The sequence below is a fragment of the Danio aesculapii genome, chromosome 15, assembly GCF_903798145.1.
Source record: "Danio aesculapii chromosome 15, fDanAes4.1, whole genome shotgun sequence".
Classification (NCBI taxonomy): domain Eukaryota; kingdom Metazoa; phylum Chordata; class Actinopteri; order Cypriniformes; family Danionidae; genus Danio; species Danio aesculapii.
The window spans coordinates 45,567,256-45,579,755 of NC_079449.1; the positions used below are offsets into that span (position 1 = coordinate 45,567,256).

The 12,500-nt window shown below is 38.3% G+C and overlaps 1 protein-coding gene across 2 annotated transcripts in view; it reads left to right on the top strand.

Moving 5' to 3' along the window:
- rcbtb2 (regulator of chromosome condensation (RCC1) and BTB (POZ) domain containing protein 2) overlaps positions 1 to 12,220 on the top strand; it is a 43,636-nt gene extending 31,416 nt beyond the window's left edge. The window contains exons 9-12 of one of the 2 annotated variants that reach the window (XM_056473976.1): positions 2,996 to 3,122; positions 5,158 to 5,297; positions 6,255 to 6,385; positions 9,353 to 12,220. In XM_056473976.1, the coding sequence (XP_056329951.1) occupies positions 2,996 to 3,122; positions 5,158 to 5,297; positions 6,255 to 6,385; positions 9,353 to 9,493 (539 nt within the window). In that variant the 3' untranslated portion in view covers positions 9,494 to 12,220. Of the gene's footprint in view, positions 1 to 2,995; positions 3,123 to 5,157; positions 5,298 to 6,254; positions 6,386 to 9,295 lie in introns of both variants that reach the window. The other variant, XM_056473977.1, reaches the window with a different exon arrangement.
- Positions 12,221 to 12,500: the final 280 nt, after the last annotated feature.

Genomic DNA, 12,500 nt, shown 5'->3' on the forward strand with positions numbered 1-12,500 from the left:
CTGCTCTTCTTGACTGTATAACTACTTTCTTCATATCTCTTATATTTCCAGTACATTTGATTTAATTTAATACTTTTCAGCAAAAGAAATCATTAAGCACTTTGCCTCAACAGGCAGTTCTCAGCATCTCAGGGCTGTTTTCTCTCAGTTCAGTGTACTGCTGGTCTACCGGGAGCGCTGATAAAATGAAAGGGTCAGTTATACTTCAGGAAATTGGCTCACTAGTCTAAATAACTGTCAGGCACATCCAGAAATAAGCTTTAATTCATTTAACTTGTAGATCTGTGCTGACTCACGCTGCACACTGTTTTGATTTGCACAAAAAAAACATCTATTTATCAATGATTCGGGTATTGTTAGCTGATTCTGACTATTTTTAGCTGACGTATTACTGTAAGATGCCATAACTATAATAACAAACACAGGAATGCATTGAAAAACAACAACAACAAAAAAGAGAGCCACTAAATAAAAGCTTGAATTACTTGAATACTTGACTTGTTCATGTAGTCAAGTAGATCAGTCATGCGTATTTGTTTTTGTTATGTATGAGGCTCTGCATATTGCTGAATTTTTTCATTATTATTATATTTTTTGTGGATTCTTCACTATTAACTTAAGCAGAAATTAGTTTATGAGTTGCAATTAAACTAATGAATAGAATTTATTAGAATTTTTGTTGGAAGAATTTAAGCTGATAAAGACTTAAAGATGAATCATCATGAATCCGACTTTATTAGGGTCCCATGTCTGTATTTAGTGTCTATGACATCTTGGTTTTACTTGCCAAGTTATATACAGTTGAAGTCAGAATTATTAGCCCCCCCCTGTTTATTTTTACCCCCAATTTCTGTTTAACGGAGAGAAGATGTTTTCAACACATTTCTAATCATAATGGTTTTAATAACTCATCTCTAATTACTGATTTATTTTAGCTCTGCCATGATGACAGTAAATAATATTAGACTAGATATTCTTCAAGACACTTCTATACAGCTTAAAGTGACATTTAAAGGCTTAACTAGGTTAATTAGGTTAACTAGGCAGGTTAGGGTAATTAGGCAAGTTAGTGTATAATGTTGGTTTGTTCTGTAGACTATCGAAAAAATAAATTGCTTAAACGGGCGAATAATTTAGACCTTAAAATGGATTTAAAAAAATTTAAAACAGCTTTTATTCTAGCCAAAATAAAACAAATAAGACTTTCTCCAGAAGAAAAAATATTATCAGACATACTGTGAAAATTTCTTTGATCGGTTATACATCATTTGGGAAATAACGGGGTTGGGTAATAATTCTGACTTCAACTGTAAGACAAAGTGTAATGCAACTTTAAATTACATGTTAAATTTCACTTAAAAATGTTTGTTTTCCTCATTTTTTTCCGTAAATGACTCTTATGTATTTAAAAAAATTAATGGTCATTACAGAAATGCTGGATTTATTACACACACACACACACACACACACACACACACACACACGCACATACACACACACGCACGCGCACACACACACACACACACACACACATACACATGCACGCGCACACACACACACACACACACACATACACACACACAGAATTTTGATCGATGTGTACAGTTGAAGTGAGAATTGCTAGTTACTGTCTTGTCCCGATAGATGGATTTAGAGGTTTTTGCAAAAAAAAGCACTAGTGGATTTAGCTGGTTTTGACGCAAAAGAAAATCTACCTTGTTAAAAACCAAAGAAATGTATAATGTTACATTTTGGAAAAAAAGATATTTTATTTGCGAGCCAATAACCCTATCATTACCTATAAAATGAAACGTCTGAGCCTAATTAGGGGAGCCTGATAGAAACTGCTCATTTACAAGAAAAGAGGTCTGATGGATTTAGAGGGTTTTGCATCTGAACTCTTCATATTCTCACCTTGATAAACAATAGCTTATTCCTATTCTTAATAACTTAAAGAATCAATTTCAAACTCAGTAAGCGGTTCACTATTGAAAGAGAAACATTTGGACAAGTGCCCAATACTGTAATAGTCTTAAATCAGAATGTGCAATGGTAATATTTTCATTGATACATTTTCCAAAGAAGTCTCCCATTCGTTCAAAGGTAAACTGGAACTAAAAATACTCTGGCTGTTTCTCAATTCCAAGAACGCAGAGAACGGACTTGCGTTCTTGTGGAGACCGGAATTGTCAGGTGTCCTCTGAAGAACGAACTCGGGAGACCACGAGAACAGAGAACGTGTCCTGTGAGAAATGAGATGCTGCGTTCTTCCTGATGATCGCATGACCTTCACGCGTTTTTTAATGGACAATTATTTAAACATTACAACATTCATACAACGGTTAATTGTTTTTCCCCTTTCAAAACATAGACTATGCATAAAAACGTTATAAATATACGTTGCACAATATAAATAAAACAGATTTTAATATGAATTTCAGCAAACAAACACATTTAATATGTTTATCCCTTTATCAAGATGTCCATGGTAATGTTTAATTTCGACCGTTTCATTTAGGGTAAATAAACTGAGGTAAATAAGTGATATCTCTGAACTTTAATAATAATCAAAATAAAATGCTGCGCTTCCCACCTCCAGTCGTAATGACTTCTGGGACTTCTAGAGTGAGATCGGTGCTCAAGTCTGCATCGGTGCGTCCTCGATATCAAAAACACATCCGGGAAGTTTCACGCATCCTCCGTTCTTGCGGTCTTTAGTATTAGAACTGAACTTCGGCAGCTGATGATGACGTTACACGAGAACATGTGGACGCAAGACCACTGAAGAACGCATAATGAGAAACAGCCACTGTGTTGCTGAACGGCGGAAGTGAAGTGACGTCATTGTGGAAAGGGTCTATCGTTCTGTTTAATCCACTTAAGATGGTGCAGGAAGTAATTGTGTGGAACCTTGCTTTCTTTACAGTGTGGGGCAATACAACACACCTGGTTTAAATCTTAATCTATTATTTTCTGACTTTGTTTGGCTCATTAGATGGAGATGACTATCTGACTGTTGCCCAGTCGCTAAAGCGAGAGTTCGACAGCCCTGACATCTCTGACCTCAAGTTCCTAGTCGACGGGAAGTGTATCCACGTACACAAAGCCCTTCTTAAAATCAGGTAAACTAAAACCTTCAGTCAAGCAACACAAGCTCTAAAAGCATTCTGCTCTCTAAATGCTCTGGTAATGGAGTATAAAGGATCTGGGATTTGATCCAGCTTCCTGGTTAACCTGAGATAGCATCAAGTTTTTAAAAAATCTCAGTCATGTGAAGAACAGCTTAAAATAGGATCTGTGTTTTCCCCTCCAGAGTTTTTTCCATTATTGAACAGGTTCAATTCAGGAAGCTGCGCTTTGTTGACTTTAAGGTGTAGACACTTGCTTGATTGTGTATGCATGCACGGTTGCATAAGTGTCACTCATTGTGTATCTACTATCACCAGTTAACATTTTAAGCATATCTTCTTTATCTTAACCGAGCAGTTCTGTGCTGTAATGCGTGCTTGTTTTTATTTGCTCCTGGCAGAGATGCATGTGCAGACAAGACACTGAGAAGGAAGCTTTAAAAAATACACAGGTAGACATAATAGTATGTTGTACCACATTATGCCACAGCTATATCACCCTGCAGCCCAAGAGCGGTTACTCACTGAAGCTAAGCAGGGCTGAACATGGTCACTACCTGGATGGGAGACCACATGAGAAAAGTAGGTTGATGTTGGAAGTTAGTGAGGCCAGCAGGGGGAGCTCAACCTGTGGTCTGTGTTGAGTCCTTATGCCCCAGTATAGTGAAGAGGACACTATACTGTCATTAAAAATACCATGGCATTCCTTGTAAAGAGTAGGGGTGTATCTCCGGTGTCCTGGCCAAATCGGCCTATACCCATCATCGCCTCCCAATCATCCCCATTCACCGAATTGGCTCTATAACTGTCTCTCCACTCCACCTATAGCTGGTGTGTGGTAAGCGCACTGGCGCTGTTGTCCTGTGCCGTTGCATCACCTCCCTCATGATTTTAAAACACTTTGAGTGGCCAAAGTGTTTTAAAAGTCTTTGGCTAAAATAAGTCTTTGTCTATAGAGTGTGTGTGTGAAGTTTCAGCTCAAAATATCACACAAATACAACCACAACCACATCATTTTAAAAATGTGTTAAAAGAATGTAATTATAAAAGAATGAGAAAGAAAAGAAAGACATAATAGTGTGATCTGTCGGACGTAGCACAGTGCTCATTCAGTAAAGGCACAGCTAAACGGATGTGTTTTCAGTCTTGATTTGAATGTGCCTAATGTCGGAGCACATCTGATCATTTCTGGAAGCTGATTCCAGCAGCAGGGGGCGCTGTCAGTAGCTGAAAGCCGATTCACCCTGCTTTGACTGAACTCTTGGAGTTTCTAGTTTATATGATCCTAAAGATCTGAGTGATCGGTTAGGTTTGTATTCAGTGAGCATATCTGTAATGTAATGAGGGCCCATTTAGTGATTTATAGACCAGTAATAATACTTTAAAATCTATTCTGAATGTAACTGGGAGCCAGTGTAAAGACCTGAGGACAGGTGTGATGTGCTCTGATTTCCTGGTTCTGGTCAGAATTCTGGCCGCAGCGTTCTGGATGTGCTGCAACTGTCTGACTGTCTTTTTGGGAAGGCCAGTGAGAAGTACAGTAATCCACCCTGCTGCTGATAAAAGCATGAACAAGTCTTCACTGAAAACAAAGCTTCTAATTCTTGCAGTGTTTTTGAGATGATAGTATGCTGATTTAGTAACTGCTTTGACATGACTATTGAAACTTATATCTGACTCCAGTCACACCAAGATTCTTGACCTTATTTTTTATTGTTTGACCCTTAGAGCCAAGGTACGCATTTAGTACTTTATAATACTATATTATTATATTGGACGAACTTTTTTTAGTCTTCTGCCTTACCCACAATATGAAAATACATATAAATACATTTAGATCATTTACTTTAATCATTACTATTGGAATGTGAAGAGACTTTCAACCAGCACAACAAAACGAGTTTTTGAAGACAATCACCTACTGCACCTTTAGTAGTAATGATTCTTAATGTTAACCGGCTTTAAATATTAGTAAACGACCCAACAGATTAGTGTGCTCTAACAGCAAACATACAACTTGTGTTTATAGGTGTGAGCATTTCCGAGCACTGCTGAATGAAACCGACGAAGAGACCATTGAGATTCATCAGTTCTCTTATTTGGTGTATCGTGCATTCCTCGAGTACCTGTATACTGACACGATCAACCTCCCTCCTGAAGATGCAATCGGTAAACAATCCCATTCATTCTCGATGTGCTCGATCTAAGATCAATAATATATATGTTTTTCTAATTACACTAAATACCTAATAAATATATTAGGTGTTTAAAATCCAGCATCCCCCCCCCTCCAAAAAAAAAACTAAAAATCTACATAAATTCTGGTATTAGTGTAACGAGATTTGATTGAGTGGATTTCATGATGTTTTCTTGGTTGCGCAGTTAGTATTGTTTTAAAAATTGTTTGTGTACTTAAGTAAATATATTTTAAAAATGGTTTCACCTCTTCACCCCCACTGGAGTGGTATAGTCCAAGCAGTCTGCAAACATCATCGGTTTACCACTCTTCATTGGGCTGCGTGCACAATCGCCTCCTACTTGAGTAGGTACTACATTTAAATTTGAATTTACTACAAGATCGTTAGAAAAGTATGTTCTATATAGTGTGAATGTGAGTAGTCTGATGTACTACATAGACCATTTGTCATTATCACATGACCTACTCACGTCAGCTGCCTCGCTTCACTCACATTCATGAATTCTCTCACATAGCTTCACGGAATAGCTTAGCATCGATTGAATGCGCAATACAGAATCTCGGCAGAAGTAGTAGGTCATCGGGGTACTTTTTGCACACTATTTGTTGAATACTATGCATTCGGACATACAATTCGTCTCGTATACTGTTTTTCACATACAATATAGTAGGTTAAGTATGAGCTTTTAGACAAAGCATTAGTGAAAAGTGGTAAACCGGCCAATCACAGTCATATCTGTTGAGTACATGAACACAATCAGCAGTGTTTAATAACATGCTTAAATGTTAGAGGCAAACGGATGTTTTAAAAATTTCAGTACTGATTGTTACCGAAGTTACCAAACTTTTGACAACCCTAACGCAGAGGACGTAAGTCTGATTGATGTTGTTTGGTGTTCATGATTCTGGTGGTGGTTTGCTTTATGAAGGTCTGTTGGATTTGGCCACATACTACCGTGAGAGTCGTCTGAAAAGACTGTGTCAGGAGACCATCAAGAGAGGAATCACAGAGGAGAATGCTATAACACTGCTGTCAGCGGCGGTCAAGTATGAAGCTCGGGTGAGAGCACAGAAACTTCTCATTTATCAGTCAATCATACAGGTTATGTACAGGTCCTGTTGCAAATCTAAAAAATTTCTATTTGATGGAAATACAAAACAAAAACAAACTGGTGACGTACACAGAAGACATACGTGAGAAAAAATACTAAAATAGTGTTAATATTTTGTGTAAATAAAATGGTATTGGAATTTTAAGAAAAAATGTGAAGAATAAAATGTTTATTATAATTTGTACTGTAAACTGTTTAGGAAACACAAACAATAGATGATTTATATGTTAACTCTGTGACTGCTCTGTTATTTAAATCTATAATATGATGAAAATACACAACATTCATTTCTAGACATGCCATGTGGTGTCTGGTTTGAGGTTAGCATCTTGAGTTAAAAAGCACACAATTTTGAAAAATGTCAACTCTGTTACTGTTAGCCCTGTTGCTAATTGTTTAACTTTTTAAACCACTAATGGAGTCGACTAACAGGGTTGACTGAAACAGGGTTGACCAAAACAGGGTCACAGGGTCGACCGTAACAGTACTAAACTCTGTTACTGTTGTGGTCGACTCTGTAACAGTCGACTCCGTATCAGTATCAATACGGAGTCGACCACAACAGTAACAGAGTCAACTGAAACAGAGTTGGCCATAACAGTAACGGATTCAATCAGAATGGAGTCAATGGTAACAGTAACTGAGTCGACCAAAACTGAGTCAACCATGATAGAAACGGAATCGACCAAAACGGAGTCGACTGAAGGAGAGTCAACCATAACAGTAACTGAGTCGACCAAAACTGAGTCGACCGTAACAGTTACGAGTCTACTGAAACTGAGTCAACCGTAACAGAAACGGAATCGACCAAAACGGAATCAACTGAAGGAGAGTCGACCATAACAGAAACGGAGTCGACCTAAACTGAGTCGACCGTAACAGTTACGAGTCTACTGAAACTGAGTCGACCGTAACAGAAATGGACTTGACCATAGCGGAGTCGACCGAAACGTAGTCGACTGTAACTATAGTGGAGTCAACTTAAGCGGAGTCGACCGTAACAGTAACTGAATCAACTGGAATGGAGTCCACCGTAACAGTAACGAGTCAACCGTAACAGAAAAGGAAGCGACCGAAATGGAGTCCACTGTAACAGTAAAGGAGTCAACCAAAACGCAGTCGACCGAAACTGAGTCAACCTTAACAGTAACTGAGTCGACTGACTATGAGTCGACCGTAACCGAAACGGACTCGATCAAAACGGAGTCAACGTAACTGTACCAGAGAAGTCTACAGAAACGGAGTCGACCATAACAGTAACGCGGTTGACCGTAACAGAGTCGACCGTAACAGTAACGGAGTCGACCGAAACAGAGTAGATTGTAACAGTAACGGAGTCGACCGAAACGGAGTCAACCTTAACAGTAACTGAGTCGACCACAACTGTAACAGAGTTGACCGTAACCATAATAGAGTCGACCATAACAGAAGCGGAGTTGACCGAAACGGAGTTGACCGTAACAGAGACAGAGATGACAGTAACAGAGTCGGCCGTCACCGTGACGGGGTCGACCGTAACGGTAAGGTAAGGGAGTCGACCGAAATGGAGTCGATCATAACAGTAACGGAGTCGACGGAAACGGAGTCGACGGAAACGGAGTCGACCACAACTGTAACAGAGTCGACCGTAACCGAAACCGACTCGATCAAAACGGAGTCAACCGTAACTGTACCAGAGTTGACCGTAACCCTAACTGAGTCCACAGAAACGGAGTCGACCATAACAGTAACGCGGTTGACCGTAACAGAGTCGACCGTAACAGTAACGGAGTCGACCGAAACAGAGTAGATTGTAACAGTAACGGAGTCGACCGAAACGGAGTCAACCTTAACAGTAACTGAGTCGACCACAACTGTAACAGAGTTGACCGTAACCATAATAGAGTCGACCATAACAGAAGCGGAGTTGACCGAAACGGAGTTGACCGTAACAGAGACAGAGATGACAGTAACAGAGTCGGCCGTCACCGTGACGGGGTCGACCGTAACGGTAAGGTAAGGGAGTCGACCGAAATGGAGTCGATCATAACAGCAACGAAGTCGATCATAACAGTAACAGAGTCGACGGAAACGGAGTCGACGGAAACAGAGTCGACCACAACTGTAACAGAGTTGACCGTAACCATAACAGAGTCGACCATAACAGAAGCGGAGTTGACCGAAACGGAGTCGACCGTAACAGAGACAGAGTTGACAGTAACAGAGTCGACCGTCACCGTGACGGAGTCGACCGTAACGGTAAGGTAAGGGAGTCGACCGAAACGGAGTCGATCGTAACAGCAGCGGAGTCGACTGGAACAGTAACAGAGTTGACCGAAACGGAGTCGTTGACCGCAATCGTAACAGAGTTGACTGTAACCGTAACGGAGTCGACTCTAACTAAACGGAGCTGACCATGACACAGACAGAGTTGACCGTAAGCGTAACAGAGTTGACCGTAACAGAGTCGACCTTAACAAAGTTGTGCTTTAGCTCAAGATGCTAACCTAAAACCAGACACCACATGGCATGACTGTTCCCCATCACATTAAACCTTTTGCATAATTTTACAATGATAATGCATTCAGTTTACTGTGAACTACACATGTTCTGTATCATTCCAGTTTAAGGAAAATCAACAGAAATGCTTGAAATGTATGCCTGCAATTCAGGAAAGATTCATATGCACAGTGCTCATTTTGACTGAGAACCAACCTATGACTGTATCTAGTCCCAAAATATAATCTTGTCCATAACCAGATATCACACACACACACTGTATGATGTCTAAAACTGTAGTCTAGCGAGCCAGCGCACTAGGTTTCGGAGCAGAGCCTAAACATGTACATATATTTGCGGTTTCATGTATTATTCTGTAGGTCTTTGGTGGTGGTTCTGTTTCTCTCTGAATCCGTGCGTCCGCTCTCCATGTGCAGGATCTAGAGGAGTTCTGCTTCAAGTTCTGCGTCAACCACCTGACATCTGTCACACAGACGCAGGCCTTCGCTGATATGGACCACGACCTGCTGAAGAACTTCATCAGCAAAGCCAGCCGCTACGGGGCCTTCAAAAACTGACAGATCCAGCGTAGACAGAGAAAGAGAGAGAGAGAGGTATTCTGTTCTGGATTGTTTATCTCAAATACCTCGGATTTGGAGAGACAAAAGCCAAATTCTTGAGGTTTTGAGAGTGGAGAAGTGGACTGCACTGGTTGTCTTCGGGGTCCCAGTGCCTTTACATTAGATCCCCATCTGAAGCACTATGAAAGACTGGGTTGAAAGGGACCAGAAATGTTTAAAAGATTCATTGTATCAAAAAAAAATAACTCAACTTCGAGTCAACAATATTGGCTCAAAATTGACTCAACAACAAAATTGTAAGGCAACTTGCTGTACAGTTTGTTTTTGTTTGTTTTTTGAGTTGACTCCACTTAAATCGTGTTATCTGCAGTACTTGGGTTAAAAGTTGAGTCAACTAAAAAAAGCTGCACAACCTTACGATTTTAAGTTGACTGCTTAAAATTGTAAGGCTGCAGAATTTTTTTTGAGTTGACTTCACTTAAATCGTGTCATCTACTGTACTCAGGTTTAAAAGTGGAGTCAACTAAAAAAAGCTGCACAACCTTACGATTTTAAGTTGACTCAACTTAAATTTGTAAGGCTGCACAGTTTTTTGAGTTGACTCCACTTAAATCGTGTCATCTGCAGTACTTAGTTTAAAAGTGGAGTCAACTCAAAAAAAAAGCTGCGCAACCTTACGATTTAAAGTTGACTCGACGTAAAATTAAGGCTGCACAGGTTTTTTGAGTTGACTCCACTTAAATCGTGTCATCTGCAGTACTTGGCTTGAAAGTTGAGTCGATTTAAAAAAAGCTGCACAACCTTACGATTTTAAGTTGACTCAACTTAAATTTGTAAGGCTGCAGAGTTTTTTTTACTTGACTTCACTTAAATCGTGTCATCTACTGTACTCAGGTTTAAAGTTGAGTCAACTAAAAAAAGCTGCACGACCTTACGATTTTAAGTTGACTCAACTTAAATTTGTAAGGCTGCACAGTTTTTTGAGTTGACTTCACCTAAATCGTGTCATCTGCAGTACTTGGTTTAAAAGTGGAGTCAACTCAAAAAAAGCTGCGCAACCTTACGATTTAAAGTTGACTCGACGTAAAATTTTAAGGCTGCACAGTTTTTTTTGAGTTGACTCCACTTAAATCGTGTCATCTGCAGTACTTTAGTTAAAAGTTGAGTCAACTCAAAAAAGGCTGCACAGCCTTAACATTTTAAGTTGACTCTGCTTAAAAATGCAAGGCTGCAGAGTTTTTTTGTTGACTCCACTTAAATTGTGTCATCTGCAGTACTTGGGTTAAAAGTTGAGTCAACTCAAAAAAAGCTGCGCAACCTTACGATTTAAAGCTGACTTTACTTAAAATAGTAAGGCGGCAGTTTTTTTTGAGTTGACTCCACTTAATTCGTGTCATCTGCAGTACTTGGGTTGACTCAAAAAAAAAGCTGCGCAGCCTTACAATTTTAAGTTAAGTCAACTTTTATATTTTTCACAGGTTTGTAATGATTAAAACCGCTAAACAAAAAAGGAAGGGATTGAAAAATGAAAAAGCAAAAGGGAAGAATTGTTGTGTGTATACGAGATGGCTGATCCAGAAAGACGTCTCCATTTGTTTTCCTAATAGATTTACAGCCTAAAGTTTAAATTTAAAGGGACAGTACACCCAAAACTGAAAATTCTGTCATCATCCACTCATCTTGTGCTAAACATTTATGGCTTTCTTCTTCAAAGCCATTCAGTTACTATTGACTTTCATAGTATTTTTTTTTTTCTTACTATGGATGTTAATTCTAAACATTGGAACCACTTGAGAGAGATTAAATAATGAGTTAATTTTGTTGTGGGTGAACTGTCTCTTTATAAGAGATTATTCAACAGGTTATCCATTCTAAATTGGTCTCTTATTGTCACGATGACCTTTATAAATCTGGCCAACATCCAAGCAAAGGTGATCCTGTGTCACAGGAGATCATGATTTCATTTCTTCTTCAGACATTAGCAGGAGCTTTGATGTAGTAATATGTCATATTTAGAGTGTTCTAGCATTATTTTGAAATGTACTATATAGTGACTTTGGCAGCAGGTTAATTTACAGATCAGAGTAATGTCATTTTTTATTGACTATTATGTTGTTTTTTGTTATGTTTGCAGTCGTTTTGTGTATCAGTGTTATCTTGAGCATGTCAGAAAGGTCACTGCTTTTGTCCAGTCGTATTTTTACAAGCACTAATCAGTGAATCGTGCAAAAGCTGTGGAGAAAGTAATGGCAGAACCGTATTTCACCTCAAAATCTACAAATAAACTTGTATATATATTTAAATATAAATGTAAATATTAAGAGATCTCTTAAAACAGTGTTTTCTGGATTTAGTGTATATTTACTGGATTTGTTTGGTATGTGTTTGAATTAAAAAAATAAATAAATAAATAAAATTATATATAAATTTACCTAAATCCCATGAGCCCACTAGAGAGGCGTCGTCATAATCGAAAAATGGCAGAAAGTGGCAATACATGGTAACAATAATATGACAGTTGTAATACATTTGAATTCCACTGAAACAGCCATCGTTCATACTAGATGTAAAATACTTTTTAAATAACTGAAAACTGTTCAAATTCAAATGCTAAACTATTAAATTACTGTGCAATTAAGGACACAACTACCATGCCCCAAAATTGGAGTACAGTTTTGTAGTACATTTATTTTCTTTTATTTAAACACACACACACACACACACACACACATATATATATATGGATATTATTCTTTATAGATCTGATAACATTTCACCTTTTTTTTTTTTCCAATCAGTCGAATTGGAAATGAAAATCACACACAAAAAAATCCTTTTTTTAACTATATTGAAGTTAAAACATTGGTAATATGTTAATTAAAATAAATATTTACATAATATTTTTTGTTATTTGGACCATTTGTGATTTTATGATCTAAATGGCAAATAAAATAATAATTAATAATTTATTAAATGTTAAATTCTAAATTATTAAATGTTAATC